The following is a 17,319-nucleotide window of genomic DNA, read 5'->3' as shown; positions in this document are numbered from 1 at the left end:
GGTCCAGGCTGGGGACTCGAACCCGCCACCTTAGGTGTACGTGGCTGGCGCCTTAGCCGGTTGAGCTATAGGCGCCGAGCCAGCAAGCTTAAGTTCAAATTACATCTAAATATGGATGTATGTGTCTCTGCCAACACAAATGATTTCTATTTGTTCAACTACAACCAGATTGACAGTGGTTAAGAGTACAGGCTCAAGATAACAGGCTCAAGATAAACCCTAGTTTTGTACTACTTTCTAAGAACCAAGGTAACCTTGGGCAAACTGGTATTTAAATTTTGCTAAGCCTCATTTTCCTCATCTGTAAAATGAGGATAACAATAGATCTGGCTCACGGGGTTCTGAGGATTAAATGAAATCCATGAAAAGCAGTAGCACTCACCCCCAGTAGATACTTTACTAAAAACATTTGCCATTTGGTCGGCTGAAGTATCCAACGTAATAGTGGGCGCTGTAACTACTTCAGGAAAATTTTCATGTTTAGATTTGGTTTGGGTTACACTTAAAAAAAGTTTAACAGTATTAGTGAATTCAAAGATGTAAACAAAAAAAAATACTCCCACAACTCAAATTTATTTTTAAAATGTAAAATGTATACCATAAGTATACATAAGATTTACACTATTTTCCAGATCTAACCCAAGAACTTGTTTCAACATACTCGGAACATAGAAAATACCTATTTCATCTCATTCACTTAAAATTTTTTAATTCATGTATGGTGAAAACATGCATAGTTTCCATCCCACCCTTAAAAACCAAATCTCTCCAAGGATTTTAATAAAGCTGTAAAATGAGAAACTGACAGACTACAAGTGGTTTCAACTGGTTCAACTACATATGCTATAACACTCATAAATTTAACCTCCCTTTTGTTGTGATATACCATGCAAGAATCCTAAATATACACACCATACAAGTACCTACTTCAACCATATTCCATTATGGTATTTCTCTGTCCTCAGTTTGACAGGAATGTCAAATTCCAGTTCTTGACCCACTGTCTGTTTGCTTTCAAATAAGCACAGCACAGTGAGCTCAGGTAGATATAGCAGCCACTTACACATTCTTGTACAACACAATTTTTTCCCCATCTCTCTCAGAGAATTTTTTATGTGAGAACTCAACAAAGCCATTCCAGCAATACCAAATAATTTCACATATTCCATACACTGTGTTTGTGATGTTATATATATCCTATGTTTCTTTACATTTTCAAGACTACAGTGGACTTTTAAAAATGCTTTCATAATATTATTTCATACTATTACATAAAAACATAAAAATGATTTGACGAAATACATAAGTGGACTTTGTTTATATGTCTATGTGTTTACAATAAGTTGTGTAAATAAAATCCTATTTCAAAAGTAGTAAAGGAGGTTAGGAAAGCTGTCACATTTACTAACACATCCACACATACAAACAAACAAAAAAATCCTCTGTACTTTCTTTTCACAGTGTAAATTGCCTTTTGGCTTTATATTTTAACAGAGTATTCCCTAAGTAAGCATGACCATTGTACAGCAAGCTACATAGAGAATATTTTCAGTACTTTTTCATGTAGGAAATAAAATCAGTCTTAAGGCAATAAATTTCCTATTCCTTTTAGTACAAGCTTCACTAGAAAGCACGCTTACAAGAAAAGACTGGTGTGGCCATACAAAAGACCTCGTTCTAGACTTACACACACACAAAAAAGGAAAACACACTAAAGACATCGCACATATATATTAGTGTGATTCCTGTAATTAATTTTCACTACCTTTACTTTCCAAAGAAGACTAAGGAGCAATAAACCTTTCTTTCCATTAAAAAGCAGGAACAAAGGTGTTCCATAAGTTCGGAGAAAGTTTTGGGAACGAAGGCAGAATTTCTCCAATCCTCTCCTCATGTCACCTTATCCCCACCTAGGATATTCAGACACCTAATGCCAGTCAACATCCCCTTGTTGGGCTTCAGAGCCCAAAATACAAAGAATCCTAAGGCATGCTATTTTCCGACTGGAACCTCTGAAACTATCCTCTCCGCTCACCGAAGGAAAGAACTGAGGCTCAGAGACAACAGTCATTCCCGAGGCCGGTGTCAAGGGTGGGGCTAACCTCTGGGTCGGGGTCCCACGACGCCACCACAAAACAGGACCCAACTCCGGGAGGTCACGGCCGGAGCCGCCACCCCAGGTGCGGCCCTCGGGGGGCGCCCCCCAGCAAGTGGCGCCCGGCCGCCCCACACTCTCAGGTTAGAGGTGGTGCAGCAACCCGCGCAGCGGGAACAAACACTTGGCGCCCGAGGAAGAGGGAGTGCCCCGAGTAAACTAAGGCAGGGTGAAGGGTCTAGAGGGCAGGGGCATCCGGAGACGGAGAAAGGGGCCTAGCTCTCACCCTTGTCGCACGCCAGCAAGAAAAGCTTCTCATTCAGTGTGTTCTCCTCCTTCACCTCCCGTACATCCTTCAGCGCCATCACCTCGTTCGGCGAAGAAGAGGAGGATGGGGAGGAAGGCAGGGAGGAGGAGGACGCGCCCGAGAGGTCCGTGCTCGGGTACAGGGCCGCCATCATCGAGGCCCAAGACGGGGGCAGGCCAGGAGACGGGGGCGGGGCCCCCACCGGCCCCGACCCCGACCCCAGCCCCGCCCCAGGGCTGGAAAAGGGATGAGTCGTTCCCACTGCCGCCTCAGCATGCGGCCCGTTGGCCCCGAAGGGCGTCGTCTCGCCTCGGAACCAGCACTCGCCCTCCACTGACAGCCCCAGGCTGGTGGAGGCGCATGCGCGACCCCGAGGCCAGCGCCCCCTCCCCAGCCGCCGGCGCCCGGGTCGAGCTGGTCCGCGCCCGTCCGGGGACGACAGTGTGGCGCGCGCCAGGGCAGCAGCCGAGCGCGGGGCCGTGCCAAGAGCCGCAGGGGCCGCGCAGGGGGCGGCCCGGCTCGGGAGGAGGACGAGAGACGATGGGAGAGGAGCTCCAAGAGTTGCTTCTGCGCACGTTGGGCTCCAGGGCTCTGGGAACCACTGGCCTAGCTGCGCCCAGAGATGTTCGCGACTCTCTCTTCACGTCATCCTCCGCTCCGCTGTAGCGACGACGCTGGGGCGGGGCCTACAGGGAGGGCGGGGCCTAGGTGGGCGGGGCCTGAGACGGGGGCGGGCTCGCGGGACCCGCCGCGCCCAGCTCCTCGGCGGCCGGCTACTTCGCCTACCTGTTCGCCCTGCTGAGGTGACCCGCCTCGTCTCCGCCTCGGTCTCCACACCCCGGTTGCTGGTCTGAGGTAATTCAGTAGCTATGCAGCGGGGCACTGATGGAGCCTCTGACAGCTTAACGTTTAGTGGAAACCCCTCCTGGGGGTGTCCGAGTGTTTCATAGTCCGGTGCACTCTGCCTGAGGCAGCAAAGCCCCCCGCCATGCCTCCTGCGTGGGTCTGGGCTACCCACCCTGGTTTCTGAAGGGTACGCGCGCGCGCCCGCACGCACGCACACATACATTTGGGCAGAGTCCCACTCTGTTGCCCAGGTCAGAGTGCCGTAGCTTCAGCCCAGCTCACGGCAACCTCAGAGTTCGGGGTTCGAGCGACGCCTCAGCCTCCTGAGTATGGGACTACAGGCGGCCGCCACAACGCCCGGCTGGGTAATTTTATATATAATTTTTAATACATATATGAGTGTAAGTGTGCATCCACATATATATGTGTATTTTTCTTATTTTAGAGATGGGGTCTCGCGCTCCCTCAGGCTGTTCTCGAACTCCTGAGCGCAGGCAGTCTTCCCACCTCAGCCTCCCAGAGCGCTGAGATTAGAGAGTGAGCTGCCGCGTGCGTCCGGCCGGCTGTGTATATAAGCAACTGCTCCTGAAATTGCCATAATGTTCCCCCGTCACACGTGTATTTGCACGTAATTCGAAGGTACTGCCCTGTAACTGTTGTATAAGAACATTTACCGCAGTCTTTCCAATGGTTTGTAACGTTCATGAATCTCATTTCTAAAGATGGATCTATAATTTAGACGCGAGCGGAATGAAGCTCAGTTAAGTTCCACTTCCATGAATAATTGCTTAATCAAAATTTTTATTTACAGAACATTAACCATTATATAATATTGGGGGACAAACGGAAATTACGTCTTTTAAATAATTCCTATTGCTTCCCACAATCAACTATGTAAAAATTCAAATTGTGCCTAACAAGCTTTAGGTTTTTAAGGCAATATAAAAAATTACTTTAGAGTATCTTATATTTGAAGGAAATACTTTCCTATCCCTTTCAGATTGATTTGTTCCATCCCTGTCCCTGCCAATACTTTCTTTCCCAAATTTCCTCAACATGACTTTATCATTAAAAATCCTCTTTAGATTTTCTCTGAGGGGCATTGGCAGATGCCAAGATTGCCCACTTTTCCAAACATTTTCATGTGTTTACTTTAAAATTGATAATCTATTGAGTCATTTTCGTTATTTTCTGTCTTCTCTAATAGATCACAAATCGTCACCATTCTGTAATGTTTAATACAATTCCAAGTTTATGTATTTGGTGGAATGTCAAAATTTCTCATTGTAAATTTGTGGCCAGTGAACATATATATATTTATGTATGTGTGCTTTCATATTTTTAATAGTTAACAAAATTTTTAGTCTGTAGCAGAACAACTCTAACTGTGATACATTCAAAAATTCCAGGTGTTGGGCCAGGTGAGGTGGCTCCCACCTGTAATCCTAGTACTCTGGGAGGCCGGGGCAGGTGGATTGCTTAGGCTCAGGAGTTCAAGACCAGCCTGAACAAGAGCAAGACCCAGTCTCTAAAAAAACAGTCAGGCATTTTGGCAGGCACTTGTAGTCCTAGCCACTTGGGAAGCTGAGGCACTGAATCGCTTGAATGGCTTGAGCCCAGGAGTTTGAGGTTGCTGTGAGCTATGCTAGGGCACTCTACCTGGGGTGACAAAGTGTAACTCTGTCTCAAAAAAAAAATAACAACAAAAACCTCCAGGTGTTGAAGGGTAAAAATTCAGATGGCTCAGGACTGTTGGAAGGGACAGGAAGGGAGAGAAAGAGATACATGTGTAGATGTTGATACAGCTTTATTTTAATCTGAAGCTTTTTCAAATTTCTGGGCTTAGGTGATTGTTTATCCAGAGGACTACCATAGAAGGATTAACATCTAAGATTCAGGGGAATTCCAACCTACTTTAGTAGGCAGTCAGAAGAGGTATTCCAAAGTATTTGGGGGATCCTGTTTCTACTTCATAGTAACTCAGTATTGCATCTACAGCCTCCCCTTCAGAAGTCTTTGGAATCATCTCAGACTATGCAGACTATCCTCTCTTGCCTCTTTATCCAGCATAAATTGGGGTATTTTAACATGACCTATGTGATGTAACAGTTTATTCTCCATATGTGACATGGACACAAATGGTGGCATTATGATGAACAGTGGCATACAAGATTCAGAAGCAAAATATTACTAAAAGCAACTCACCCAAACTACTTGTACAAAAGAGAACAGCTTGAGAACTTGAGAACAGTCACAACTCCAAAGCAAAAAAACCCCTATAGATTTAAATGTAGTCATACAACTAGGATGGACCCTGTCTACATTTCAGACTGTCCACATTTCCCTTAGTCTTCTCAAGCCACATTTGCCTGTTTTTTCTGTGATGCCTACAAGACTTTTCCTGACTCAGGGCCATCACACTTGTTCTCTTTGCTGAATACTCATAGCCCAAATATCACATCCTTAGAGAGACCATCCCTGACCACTCAAATTAAAATAATCTCCACCCTACTTCCCAAATCAGTCTCTATCATGTTACCCTGTTTTATTTTTTACATTATTACTATCTAAAATTCCTATTTATCATCTGTTTTTTCCCGCAAGGATATAACATTCATGAGGTCAGAAGACTCATCTATTTTTTTCTCAGCTGAATCTGGTGTTTTGTTTAATACTTAGATCATAAGACAATAAATCTGTCAATTAACTCACTAAAATTATTTCATCACAAACTAAATTTTAGGAATCATATAGTTGTTTTTAATAAAAGTTTTCATATTAAAGAACAAAAGACCTACCCTCATCTCCAAAGACATGATCTAATGTAATTTTTTTAGTCTGTTTTACTAATTTATTTAGGTATTTTCTGGAAAATAAGTTTATGCTAGACTAATTTTCAAGGCTATTTTTCTTCAAATGAAATAAATACTGACACATTACTACATACACAGCATTTTTATTAAATATATTTTGTGAGAAAAAAACATCCTAAACTGCCAAATTTCATGTAAATCAGATAACTTATTAAGTATAATGGTGAAAAAAATTAAAGGGGCAAACATGATTTAAATAATCTCATGAAAGAGCAAGAACATATCTTAATCTTCATAAGAAAACAATCATCAGAATATAAAAGGGAAAGAAGTCTCTTATAGAATAATATATTTCACAATTCTACCTGATGATTATTTAAAAAATTCTATTCTAAACACATGGCAATTTCACTCTTACCAATATGTATGTTTTAATCCATGATAGAAGGAGATGTAGGGTACTCATTCACACTGAAATAAAGTGACAACATTTTTCCTTACAAAACAGTAGTATTCCTCACATTTGGGGCTAACAGTGGAAACTGGAGGAAGTAGATTTCTGGATTCAGTTGTTATCAGAATCAGTCTAATGCTAAAATTTCAGGAAAAAATAGGTCTCTCCTATTCCCAGGTAACACAAACATTAACCAAATATTGCCAATTTGTAAAACACTGTAAAAATAAAGTGAAAATAATTCAATATTAGCTTTATGTTATTTTCTACTGAAGATATTCAGTGGGCATATTCTGAATTATATAGGGTTTCACTATAGATCTAGCAAGTATAACATGTAGTATGAAGCTAACAAGTTAGTGTGAACATGTCTTGGAATGTTCTAGCCAGTGTTTGGCTACAAGTATTTTGAAGGAGTCAGTTTGAAAAATAATGACATGAACATTCAAGATTTATTATAAAAGAAATCTTTAAGAAAGATATCCACAAAATGAAATGTTTTACACATGCTGTGGGAGCAAAATAAGTACATAATGGGTGGCTGATTGACCAATTACATATACCATTTAAGAAAATGTGAGTAATTCAGATGCAAAAAGTATGTATGCACATATATTTCCCTAATAATATCTTACCAACATATCCATGCTGCACATCACAGTTAAAGCAGTATTACCAAACTAAGATATGTAAGGTATCAAACCAGTTAAAATTAAGTTTTGAATAAAAAGATCCTGTTAACACAACAGAGTGAATTTCGGGGTTTATTCAAGAATTAGTTCTCATATATAAAAAGTTTAATGTTAATGAATACTTGTCACTTTAAAATTTTAAACAGTATAGAAATTTATATAAGTGTTTTAGACCACTTTATATACTTGGAGGAAGAAAATAAAAATAACCAGGATCATGACTTTGCTTTTATGATCAAAAGTAACACACAAAAAATCAAAACACATTTCACAGCATAACCTGAAAAAACTTTATATTGATCTTTTTTGAACCATGAAAAGAATGAATTAGTCTTGTTTAAATAAGACTTTCAGGAAACAAAAATAATTTAATCATGAAATATTAGTTTGATAGTAAACATATTCGATTATCAGTATTGATTGGTAAATTAACTGTTACCCAAAAAAGTTGACAAATTCTGACTAGTATGAACAAGATACTGAATTCATTAATGAATATATAACTATTTTTAACATACAAATAATCTCTGGTTTTACACCCACTACATTTCAGAATTCTGTAAACTGTGAGGCATTCAATGTGTTTAATGTGGCAGAAAATCATATTAAATGTGTCATTATTTTATTCGGTTCAGTCCTTTTCCCATTAAGCAAGCAAACACGGTCATAACCATCTTTGGTTTCACTTCTACGAGGTCATCAGGTAACGCATATATCCGGGCACCAATCTTTCGAGCAACTGAAATGGCATATCTTAAAAAAACAAAAATATTTTGGTATGTTATCTACTGTATCTTCAACTTATTTTAACAAAAGAATGAAATATTTTGCTAAGATTAACTTTACAAAAAAGGTTAACTTTGTGAGTCTTAAATCATATTCCCCATACAAGTTGTACTTAAAAATATGAATTTTAAGGACATAGGATTTTAGAGAATTAAATGGCCACTGCGTTCTAATGTAAACCACAAACGCTTACTTAGCATTGTTCAGCTTGTCCTCGTCAGATAAATCTTCTCTTTTGATCATTTCTTGACGAACTGCATTTGGTGCAATGGCATCTATTAAATCTAGGACAGGTAAACTAGTGCTAATAGATTTATCCTAGAAAATAAAGAATAGATGAATATTCATAAACATCTTTTAATTTTCATAAATATCAGACTCTTCTGGTCATAGTCATATAACTGAAAACAATCTTTAAGGTTTTTTTGTACCTAATGTACATATAACAAACCATTTAAAATATATTTTTCCTTCAGTTTTTTTTTTTTTTTTTTTTTTTTTTTACAAATTATAGTGTAGAGTTGTCACCATACCTGTATATGGTTTGTGGACATAACAAGTCCTAAGAATGCGAACTGTAATATCAATTATGTAAAAAATAAATAACTTTTGAAAGGAAAGAGAAGGTGGATTTTAAAAAATAGGTTTATAAATTCTACTAATGTATTTCTTAGACCACAAATTCCTAAGCCTTCACTTAATATTTTTCAGAAAGAAAAATGAAATAGTGGAAGGGAACTAACATTTACAAAGGCATTGTTCTTGTTGCTTTTCATGTTTTATCTATTTAATCTTCCTTTTTTAATAAAGGAATTATAATCCCCCTTTTAAAAAAGGTGAAGAAATGTAAAGTTCAGAAAGCTCAAGTGACTTCTTTACATAACCAGTATGTACAGAATTAGTATTTGAAGCCATTACAGTCACACTCTAACACACCCAAGATTCTATCTTGAAGTTACCTATAAAATAACTAAATTCTAGTGGTAATACTTTGAAGATGAAGTCAGAAATCCTGGTCTGAATTGATTTTACTACTTATCAATACTTGAAGAAATTATTTGTTCTGTCTCTCAACCTGAACAGTGGCCACTGTTGTTTTCCTACCCAGAATCCACTCAACTCCTTACTTCTTCCTCCATCCTAACAGAGTCCATATTTTTTGTTCTGTATCCCTCCCTCCCTCACATAGACAGGAGCTTTAAGGAAAGCTGATATCCATAGCTCCAGAAGTGAACCTGAATTAGTCTGGGCTAAGCAGTCTTAGTGTGGGCAGGGTGATAAACTTACTCCTTTTATATGTAAAGTATACAGTGCATAAACAGATACACAGAATACCTCTGCATTGAAATTTCATGGGATGGGGATGATTAGGAAAAAATGTCTAAAAAGATTCCACAGGACAATAATTAAAAAGTTGAAAAACACTAGTCTAAGCCAAATAGAGTAATCCAATTGGGCCTCCTAGATGTGAATGAGAAGATATAACTTCTGTCATAACAACCATTCTATTGCCAAAAGGAAAATCAGCTTTAGGGTGAAGTTGGCACATTAGATGGCAAATCAAAGATGGGAAACAATTTGAATCCTAAATGATAGTCTTCAATTATTGGCTAAACCTATCCTGAAGTCTGACCTATCTCTGGATTTCTATTACTATAGAAATAGAACCTTGTAGTCCTAGCTACTCAGAAGGCTAAGTACCTTTCCTTTTGGTTTAAACCATTTTAGATTTTAAACTTTTTTTTTTTTTTTTTTTTTTTTGCAGTGTGGCCGAGGCCAAAAAAAAAAAGAGTAACAGTCTGCTTTTTGAGCCATGATATATGAGTCACTTCATTTATAAATTTTGGCAAAACTTGTATTTTTCATTATCAGGAATGATACATATCTCTGGGGGAGGTAATGAAAGGTAAAATTAATTAGGGCCCATAAGTCTGTATGATGCTAGTAATCTGGATCTGGATTTTGGCATCTTCTCTATTTCTGAAAATCCTCATACCTCTTTTCTCAATATATTAGTCTGCAGATCTCCTATATGAAAGTCACCTGGGGTACTTGTCAAGAATACAAATTTAGCCCCATTCTCAATAAGTTTATTACTTTGGTTATCTGTGGATAAGGCTGTGAATTTACATTTTTAGATAATTCTAATGTATGCCATTACACTTTCTACAAATAAATTTTTTAATTTTAATAATTTATTTTTTTGTGAGACAGGGTCTTGATCTAATGCCCAGACTACAGTGTAGTGGCCTGATCATAACTCACTTTGATCCTCCAACTCCCAGGCTCAAGTGATCTGCCTGGCTCAGCCTTCTGAGTAGCTAGGACTACAAGTGTGCAACAACACACTTGGCTAATTTTTAAAAATATTTTTGTAGAGATAGAGTCTCATCAGCCCAAGCTGATCTCATACTCTTGGCTTCAAGTGATCCTCCTGCTTCAGCATCCCAGAGTGCTAGAATTACAGATTTGAGCCACTGTGCCTGGCCTAAATTTAATTAATAATTTAAATTTAATTATTTAATTAATTTAAATTTATTTATATCATGCTAGAATATATCTAAAATTTCTATAAGCTTACCTTTCATGTATTTCTACCGTGATTCAAAAACACACAAGTACCTTGTTAAATTATGTTATATTTTGATTACTTATTTACACATTTATGGTATTTTAAGTATTTCTTCATTTAGATTTAGGAAATAAGTATTTTTTTCTACCTATTTCCTCACAATTCATCTTGAGAAAAGCTTCTACTAAGTTGAATGAAAAATTTAAGTTACTAAAGATGTTAGACCTCTCATTCTCTTATTTCCAAATATGCCTATCTTTTAACTCCTCTGACTTGTACATTATCAATTAAAGACATTTTACTTTTGCAAAGAGGAAAGAGTTATATTGAAAACCCATAGTTTAGTATATAAATATATTTCCATCATTTTTTTCCTTTTTCTTTCCCTAATCATAAAGAAATTACTTAAGCAAAAACATCTAGAATCTTAGTCTAGAACAGTGGTTCTCAACCTTCCTAATGCTGTGACCCTTTAATACAGTTCCTCATGTTGTGGTGACCAACCATAAAATTATTTTCGTTGCTACTTCATAACTGTAACTTTGCTACTGTTATGAATCGTAGTGTAAATATCTGATATGCAGGATGTAGTTAGGCGACCCCTGTGAAAGCATCGTTCGACCCCCAAAGGGATCGCGACCCATAGGCTGAGAACTGCTGATCTAGAAGTAGCCTAGAGTTTAGCCTGATTTTCAAGATAAGAATTTTATCATCTTTCTCTTAATTTAATACATGCTATTAGAACATTCCATTCCATTGCTCTTCCTGCCACTTTAAAAAATAAAAGTAGAAGAACAGTGATGTGGTACCACCAGAGTTCTCTAAAAGGCACAATAGGAACCCCTTTACATATTGGCAATGTCCACAGTGTGATAAGGCCAATTTATTGAGCCCTTAACATGTGCTCTTAAGTAGTGTGAGCTTAGGTACTATTAAGCTCTTTACATTTGTTAATTTATTTAGTCTGACAATAACCCTAGAAGGTATTATTAATATCCCCATTTTAAGATATAGGGAAACTGAAGCACAGAAAAATTAATAATTTGCCCAAGGTCATACAGATACTAAATGTTGAGGCAGATGTAAGTTCTGTTTCATTTATCAATAAATGTAGCCCAGCTGTTCATATCAACTAAGGTTCCTGTAAAACAGATGCCCTTCTCATGTGCTCCCATACTCCCCTTAGCTGATATATATATAATATTGCTGATACCACATACTGTAGTTTTATTTGCCTCTTTCCCTGAATAGTGACCTTTTTGAAGGCACTACATTACCATAGTGACACTGGGTAAGCTTTGAATATTTACAGAATAAAGAGCAATATGTCATACATCTAATAAGTAACTGAGCTAAGAGTTAAATCCTAGGGTCATACAACTCCAAAGCTTCACTTTCAACCTGTAGGTAAACCTGGATAGAAAGAAACCTGCTGTTCTGCTAAAAAGCTGTATGACAGTGGACAAGTTATTTAACTCCTCTAATGCTCACCTTTCTGCTCATTGAATTATTGAGAAAGTTAAAAGTATTTAAGGCAGTGACACATAGGACTCAATAAATGGTAGTTGTGATTGTCATGTGCTGATTTATACCTCCCTGTCTTCTTGGTGAGGGAAAATTACTTTACAAAAAAAAGAGTAAATTTGTCATTTCTAAAATTTCTAGTTATAGCACTGCCTTAGCTGTGATTAAAATATTTTTATAGTGGCTCGGCGCCTGTGGCTCAAGCGGCTAAGGCGCCAGCCACATACACCTAAGGTGGCGGGTTCGAATCCCCAGCCCGGGCCCGCCAAACAACATTGATGGCTGCAACCAAAAAATGGCCAGGTGCTGTGGCGGGTGCCTGTAGTCCCAGCTACTTGGGAGGCTAAGGCAGGAGACTTGCTTGAGCCCAGGAGTTGGAGGTTTCTGTGAGCGTGATGCCATGGCACTCTACCCAGGGGGATAGCTTGAGGCTCCGTCTCAAAAAAAAAAAAAAAAATATTTTTATAGTACCACTTATTATAGCTTTTAAACATAATGTCGTATCGCTTCATGACCTTTTGGCTAAGATCAAGTGTAAACAAAATGCCTTCCATAATTGGGAAAAATCCTCTCTTACCCCAACTATTTTTTTAGATTCACTGCCACATTTCTATTTTTAAATTTTTTTTAGAGCCTGAGTCTTGCCATATTGTTTAGGCTGGCCTTTAACTCCTGGCCTTATAAGATTCTCCCACCTCAGTCTACCAAGCAGCTAAGATTTTAGGTGCCTGCCACCCCACACCAGCTTTCAGTACTAAGTTTCTTAGTAAACTTAGAAACTTAAAAATTTGCACTGTCCTTAAAAATTTTATTATAAAGCACCTACTAAACGCCAAGCACTTTCGTAGTGTTTCTGCCTTCTCAATTCTAAGTAAAACTGTACTCTCCACTCTGCTGGTCTCTGTGTGTATTCTCCCTTACAAGGTTTGTGTACTCCCATTTTCAACTCTCTTACTCAACCAATCACCAAGTCTGTATTCCTAGTTTTAATATCACCTTTCATCTAACTCACTATTTCCTGAAAATTACCTCAAACTCAACAAATTTAACACTAAATCCTCACCTTTTCCAGAAAGTAGCTACACATCATGATATCCCCATCTCAGTACTGTTTTCCAGTTACCCAGGTCTAAAACATCAAGAGCTCTGAGGTCTCCAGTGCTTCCCTAAATCAAGACGCTAACTCCTAGCTCTTCTTCTGTAATACCTTAAAGCTATCCATTCTTACCATTCTCTGTGCCTACCTGCAACCCCATTCAGACTTTTATCACTTCACAGCTTAAGTACTGCTATGGATTCTTTTGCACTGACCTTGCATTATATTATTCTCCCTCCCACCCATCCTGTCCACTACATTCAGATTAATCTTCCTAAAGCAATCACCTTTCTTGTCTTTATTCAATATCCTTTATTTAGGTCAAATTCCTCCACAATATTCACCTAGTCAGTATCTTGCACTGTGTCTCTTAGAGACCATCCTTTATCTTTCCTAACTGAGATTTGCCTTTTTGCAAGATGGACCCTTCTAGCTTGTTATCCTCCACTTTTTCGTCATCAATTCAAATCCTTCCTTCATCTATGGTATTCAAATCCAACTTTCCATCCCCTCATCACTGACCATTCAGTCTGAAATGTGATCACTGATATAAGACTTCTCATCCATAATAATATTAGTTTTGTTACTTACTTAGATTTTATCATTTATTCTGTAGTATTATTACCTTCTTGGTTATACAAGTTTTGTCTTTCAAATCAATGGTGAACACTCTGAGAGCCAAATCAATCTCTTATACTTTATATCTTTTTCTTTACCTGAAAAAGTTGCTTAATAGTAAGAGCTCAATAAATATTTTGTTCCTAATTTTTTTACTGTATTTAATTATATACATGCTTAATATTTTTCATAAATTAATGTGCAAATGCACACAATTTCAATATAACAACTTTAAAGAATAACCAGCAATTAGAGAATTTTATAATACCCCCCATTGCTATTATACATTTTTAATAAGCAACCACAAAAACTCAATGTCATTAGTTCCCTGTAAGACAGAAAAAGGGGAGATAAAGCACTTGAACTAGGACTCAGCCAATGTCCCTGTCAATATCCAGTTGTCCTAAAGCACTTTGGGCTTTAGTTTTGGTAAAGATGAGATTAAATATGTCAATTTCTGATATTTCGGCATAGAGATGTTAGACAGAGCAAAGGCAAAGAGAGATAAAGATGGGTAAGTATCTTTTAGGATAGCTTGGTGTTTCATCTGTTTGCATCATATTTCACTAAAACAAAACAAATTGCTGGGTTTTCACATATAATCAAATCACAAACACAAGACTCACTGAATGAATGTACAAGCAGACATGCTTATTTTGTAGCTAACATCAGCTTGCATGCAAAAGCAAAATACAATGGAAATGCATGAAAATTAGTGGATATGTATATGCAGATTACATTTTGAGTACTTTATGAATCATCCACAAATGCTCGAAGTGAGTGTTAAGTGCCATTAATGAAGCCAGATGACAAGATATTTTGTTCCTACCAGTTTTCTCAATTCCCACTTGAATCGGTTTGGCTGGCTCTGTTATGCCTTGGGAATGATGTCAATACAATTCTCAGACTGCTGCTAGGGAGCACAAAACATTATAGGTCCTATATAAACAATGGCTTTTTGTCTTTGTTTTTCATTTGACAACTGGATTTTTTTGTCTCTTTTGTATTGCTTTTTAAAGATTAGATTACCACAGTCTGATAATAGTAACCTGCATTTATACTTGATAATATAATCAATCAAAAATATAAGAATTCAAATTAAATATATCTAATTTATACATGCCAAATAATGAGTATGCCTAAACTCATAAATTGTGTTTTTATGTGTATATAAAACATTAATGTAATTCTGAGCATAACCAGTGTAATTCCCAGTAAAAACTCCTTCTAAAATTAAAAAATAAATTCAATACTCTTGATTACCTTGAAGCTGGAAATAGAAGTATTTTTGTTTGCACTTTTAAGAGTCTGATTGACCCATTTAATAATAATCTCATCATTTACTTTTTCACCCTCTCCAAGATCTGATAACACATTCAATGTGTACCTGCAACAAAAATGATATATACTTAAGTATGAAAGAGATAAAATTTGTTTTCACATCATTTATATCAATATTTAGGTAAATATTTAAGAAATAGTCCATTTCTAATAAATATTTTTTATTATTATTACTTAATTCATATTAATATGAAGCTACAAATGATCAGGTTACATTGTTTGTGTTTCTAAGGTAAAGTTCAAGTGGCAGTTGAGCCCTTGACCCTGGAGGTGTACTGTAGTCTGGCATGTGCGCTTAGTTACATTCCAAAGTTATGAAGCTCACTAATCAGAAACAAAACCTACCATATGATATTTCAAAAATTTAAAACAACTCTTTATAAAGCCATTTTTAAGAATCACTAGTAAAAGTGATGTGTTGACCCATTTTTACATAAAACAATTTATGAAAACATAATAAACAGTAACTCCTTTAAAAATTAACATATTCTGCATTGTATGGTCCTTCTAGGTTTATTACTCTTTAAAAATTTAGTTCAGATGACTAGTTGAAGGAAACTAACACAGTGTTGCTATAAACATATCAGCCTTTACCTTCTCATCAGCTGCCATACCAATGCCAGAGTAAGTGTTGCGTTTCCTTCATTTAGGTCTTGCCCAGCAATGCCAACCAAGGAGAATTTGGCCTTATTCTTCCCAAGTTCCACTGCATAGTTACAGTTTTCAATCTAGAAATAAGTAAAATCTTGGTATAAAAACATTTTTTAAAATGTCTCCCCTAAATATGCCAGCCTAGTTTAGTCATCTGAAAAATAATTATGATACATGACCAAATTTCATTTCATATCAACTCATTGATAGCAAGAAATAAGTGTTCCCACTTTATAATCAAAGGGTCGAAAAGTTAACCTATATAGAGGAACAAGTGGCTAGAAAGTTGTAAGCTCCCCTTTACTCTAAAAGTCTTTACCATCCAAAATTACACAGTTTATTAGTGATAAATCTGTGACTAGAAAACTAGGTTTCCTACACCCCATTAATAGAGGTAATAGATTATGTTCGTATAGATTTAACATTAAAGAATAGAGAAGAAAGTAATTGTTTTATTAAAATCTAATTTCATTTTCCATATTCTTTACCCAGATCTTACTTTTCCTCTGAAATTCAGCTTTTGGCCCACTTTTTTCAAAAAAAGCTTAACCTTAACTGTACCAGCTGATAAATGATCTATCCCTTTTTTGAACTCCTAAGAATGCTTTTTTATAATACTTATGCACCATCCTCTACTTAATACTTAGCCTTATATGCATTTTCTTTTGGCCTCCATAGTATAAGCTCCTTTAAGAGAACAACTTTCACATATATAAATATATGTCATACTTTCCCCAGCCCAGGACCCAGCATAGTGCCCTGCTTACAGTGAGAATCAGATAAATGAACACCATGTAAATTATTTACCTACCTTCCTACCTCTTTCTAATGACTTAAGTCCAGTTAAGTCCTTTCTCTAGTAAATATTTTTGTCTACTGTGACCTCTATAGAGGTGTCTTATCTCTATCATCTAGGCTATAATTCTCGTATCAGGACTTATATATAAATTCTTATTTATCTGAGTCTTTTTGCTCCAGTACTATCATTGGAGGAAAAAAGTGCTTACTAAACACTTTTTTAACTTAATTTTTATTAAATCATATCTATATATTTATGGGGTATAAGTGATGATTTGATATACAATGTGGAATGCTTAAATCAAACTGATTAACATAATCATCACCTCACTTATTTTTTGCAGTAAGACATTTATAATATACTCATAGTTAACTGACACTTTAGAATAAAGTAAATATTTAGTTAAGAAAAATATAATAACTGGTTTCTCTTAGTTTTCATTCTCCAGTTAAGGGGAAAAACAGTACAACCTGAGATACACATTTTTTCCCCCCATGAATTAGAAAATATTTCCAGGAAAGATGAGAAAGGGATCATACAATAAAATAATATGTACAAGTAAATGGATATTGTTCTTATAAAAGAGAATCCAAATTCTCAAAGTACAGTCTGTTACAAATAAAAACACAAGAAGATCATTTGAACCTGCTATAATATATATTATCTGCCTGGTTCACTTCATAAATTAATATTATCTTTGTTATGTATTCATCTTTTTTTTTTTT

At 36.9% G+C, this 17,319-nt stretch overlaps 2 protein-coding genes across 3 annotated transcripts in view; both read right to left on the bottom strand.

The window, feature by feature from the left end:
* TRPC1 (transient receptor potential cation channel subfamily C member 1) overlaps nt 1–2,571 on the bottom strand; it is a 51,800-nt gene extending 49,229 nt beyond the window's left edge. For both annotated transcript variants that reach the window (XM_003789459.3, XM_003789458.3), the window contains exon 1: nt 2,382–2,571. In XM_003789459.3, coding sequence (XP_003789507.1) covers nt 2,382–2,556 — 175 coding nt within the window. In that variant the 5' untranslated portion in view covers nt 2,557–2,571. The remainder of the gene's footprint in view (nt 1–2,381) is intronic.
* Nucleotides 2,572–7,473: 4,902 nt separating this feature from the next.
* Nucleotides 7,474–17,319, bottom strand: part of PLS1 (plastin 1) — a 47,419-nt gene continuing 37,573 nt past the window's right edge. The window contains exons 11-14 of the mRNA XM_012804928.2: nt 15,739–15,872; nt 15,067–15,190; nt 8,187–8,311; nt 7,474–7,960 (exon numbers count right to left, since the gene is read on the bottom strand). Coding sequence (XP_012660382.1) covers nt 7,825–7,960; nt 8,187–8,311; nt 15,067–15,190; nt 15,739–15,872 — 519 coding nt within the window. The 3' untranslated portion in view covers nt 7,474–7,824. The remainder of the gene's footprint in view (nt 7,961–8,186; nt 8,312–15,066; nt 15,191–15,738; nt 15,873–17,319) is intronic.

Source organism: Otolemur garnettii, unplaced genomic scaffold (genome assembly GCF_000181295.1).
Source record: "Otolemur garnettii isolate 467f Iridium unplaced genomic scaffold, OtoGar3 scaffold00032, whole genome shotgun sequence".
NCBI classification, from domain to species: domain Eukaryota; kingdom Metazoa; phylum Chordata; class Mammalia; order Primates; family Galagidae; genus Otolemur; species Otolemur garnettii.
The sequence above is the reverse complement of the archived record's forward strand: the minus strand, read 5'-3'. Positions and strand labels throughout refer to the sequence as shown.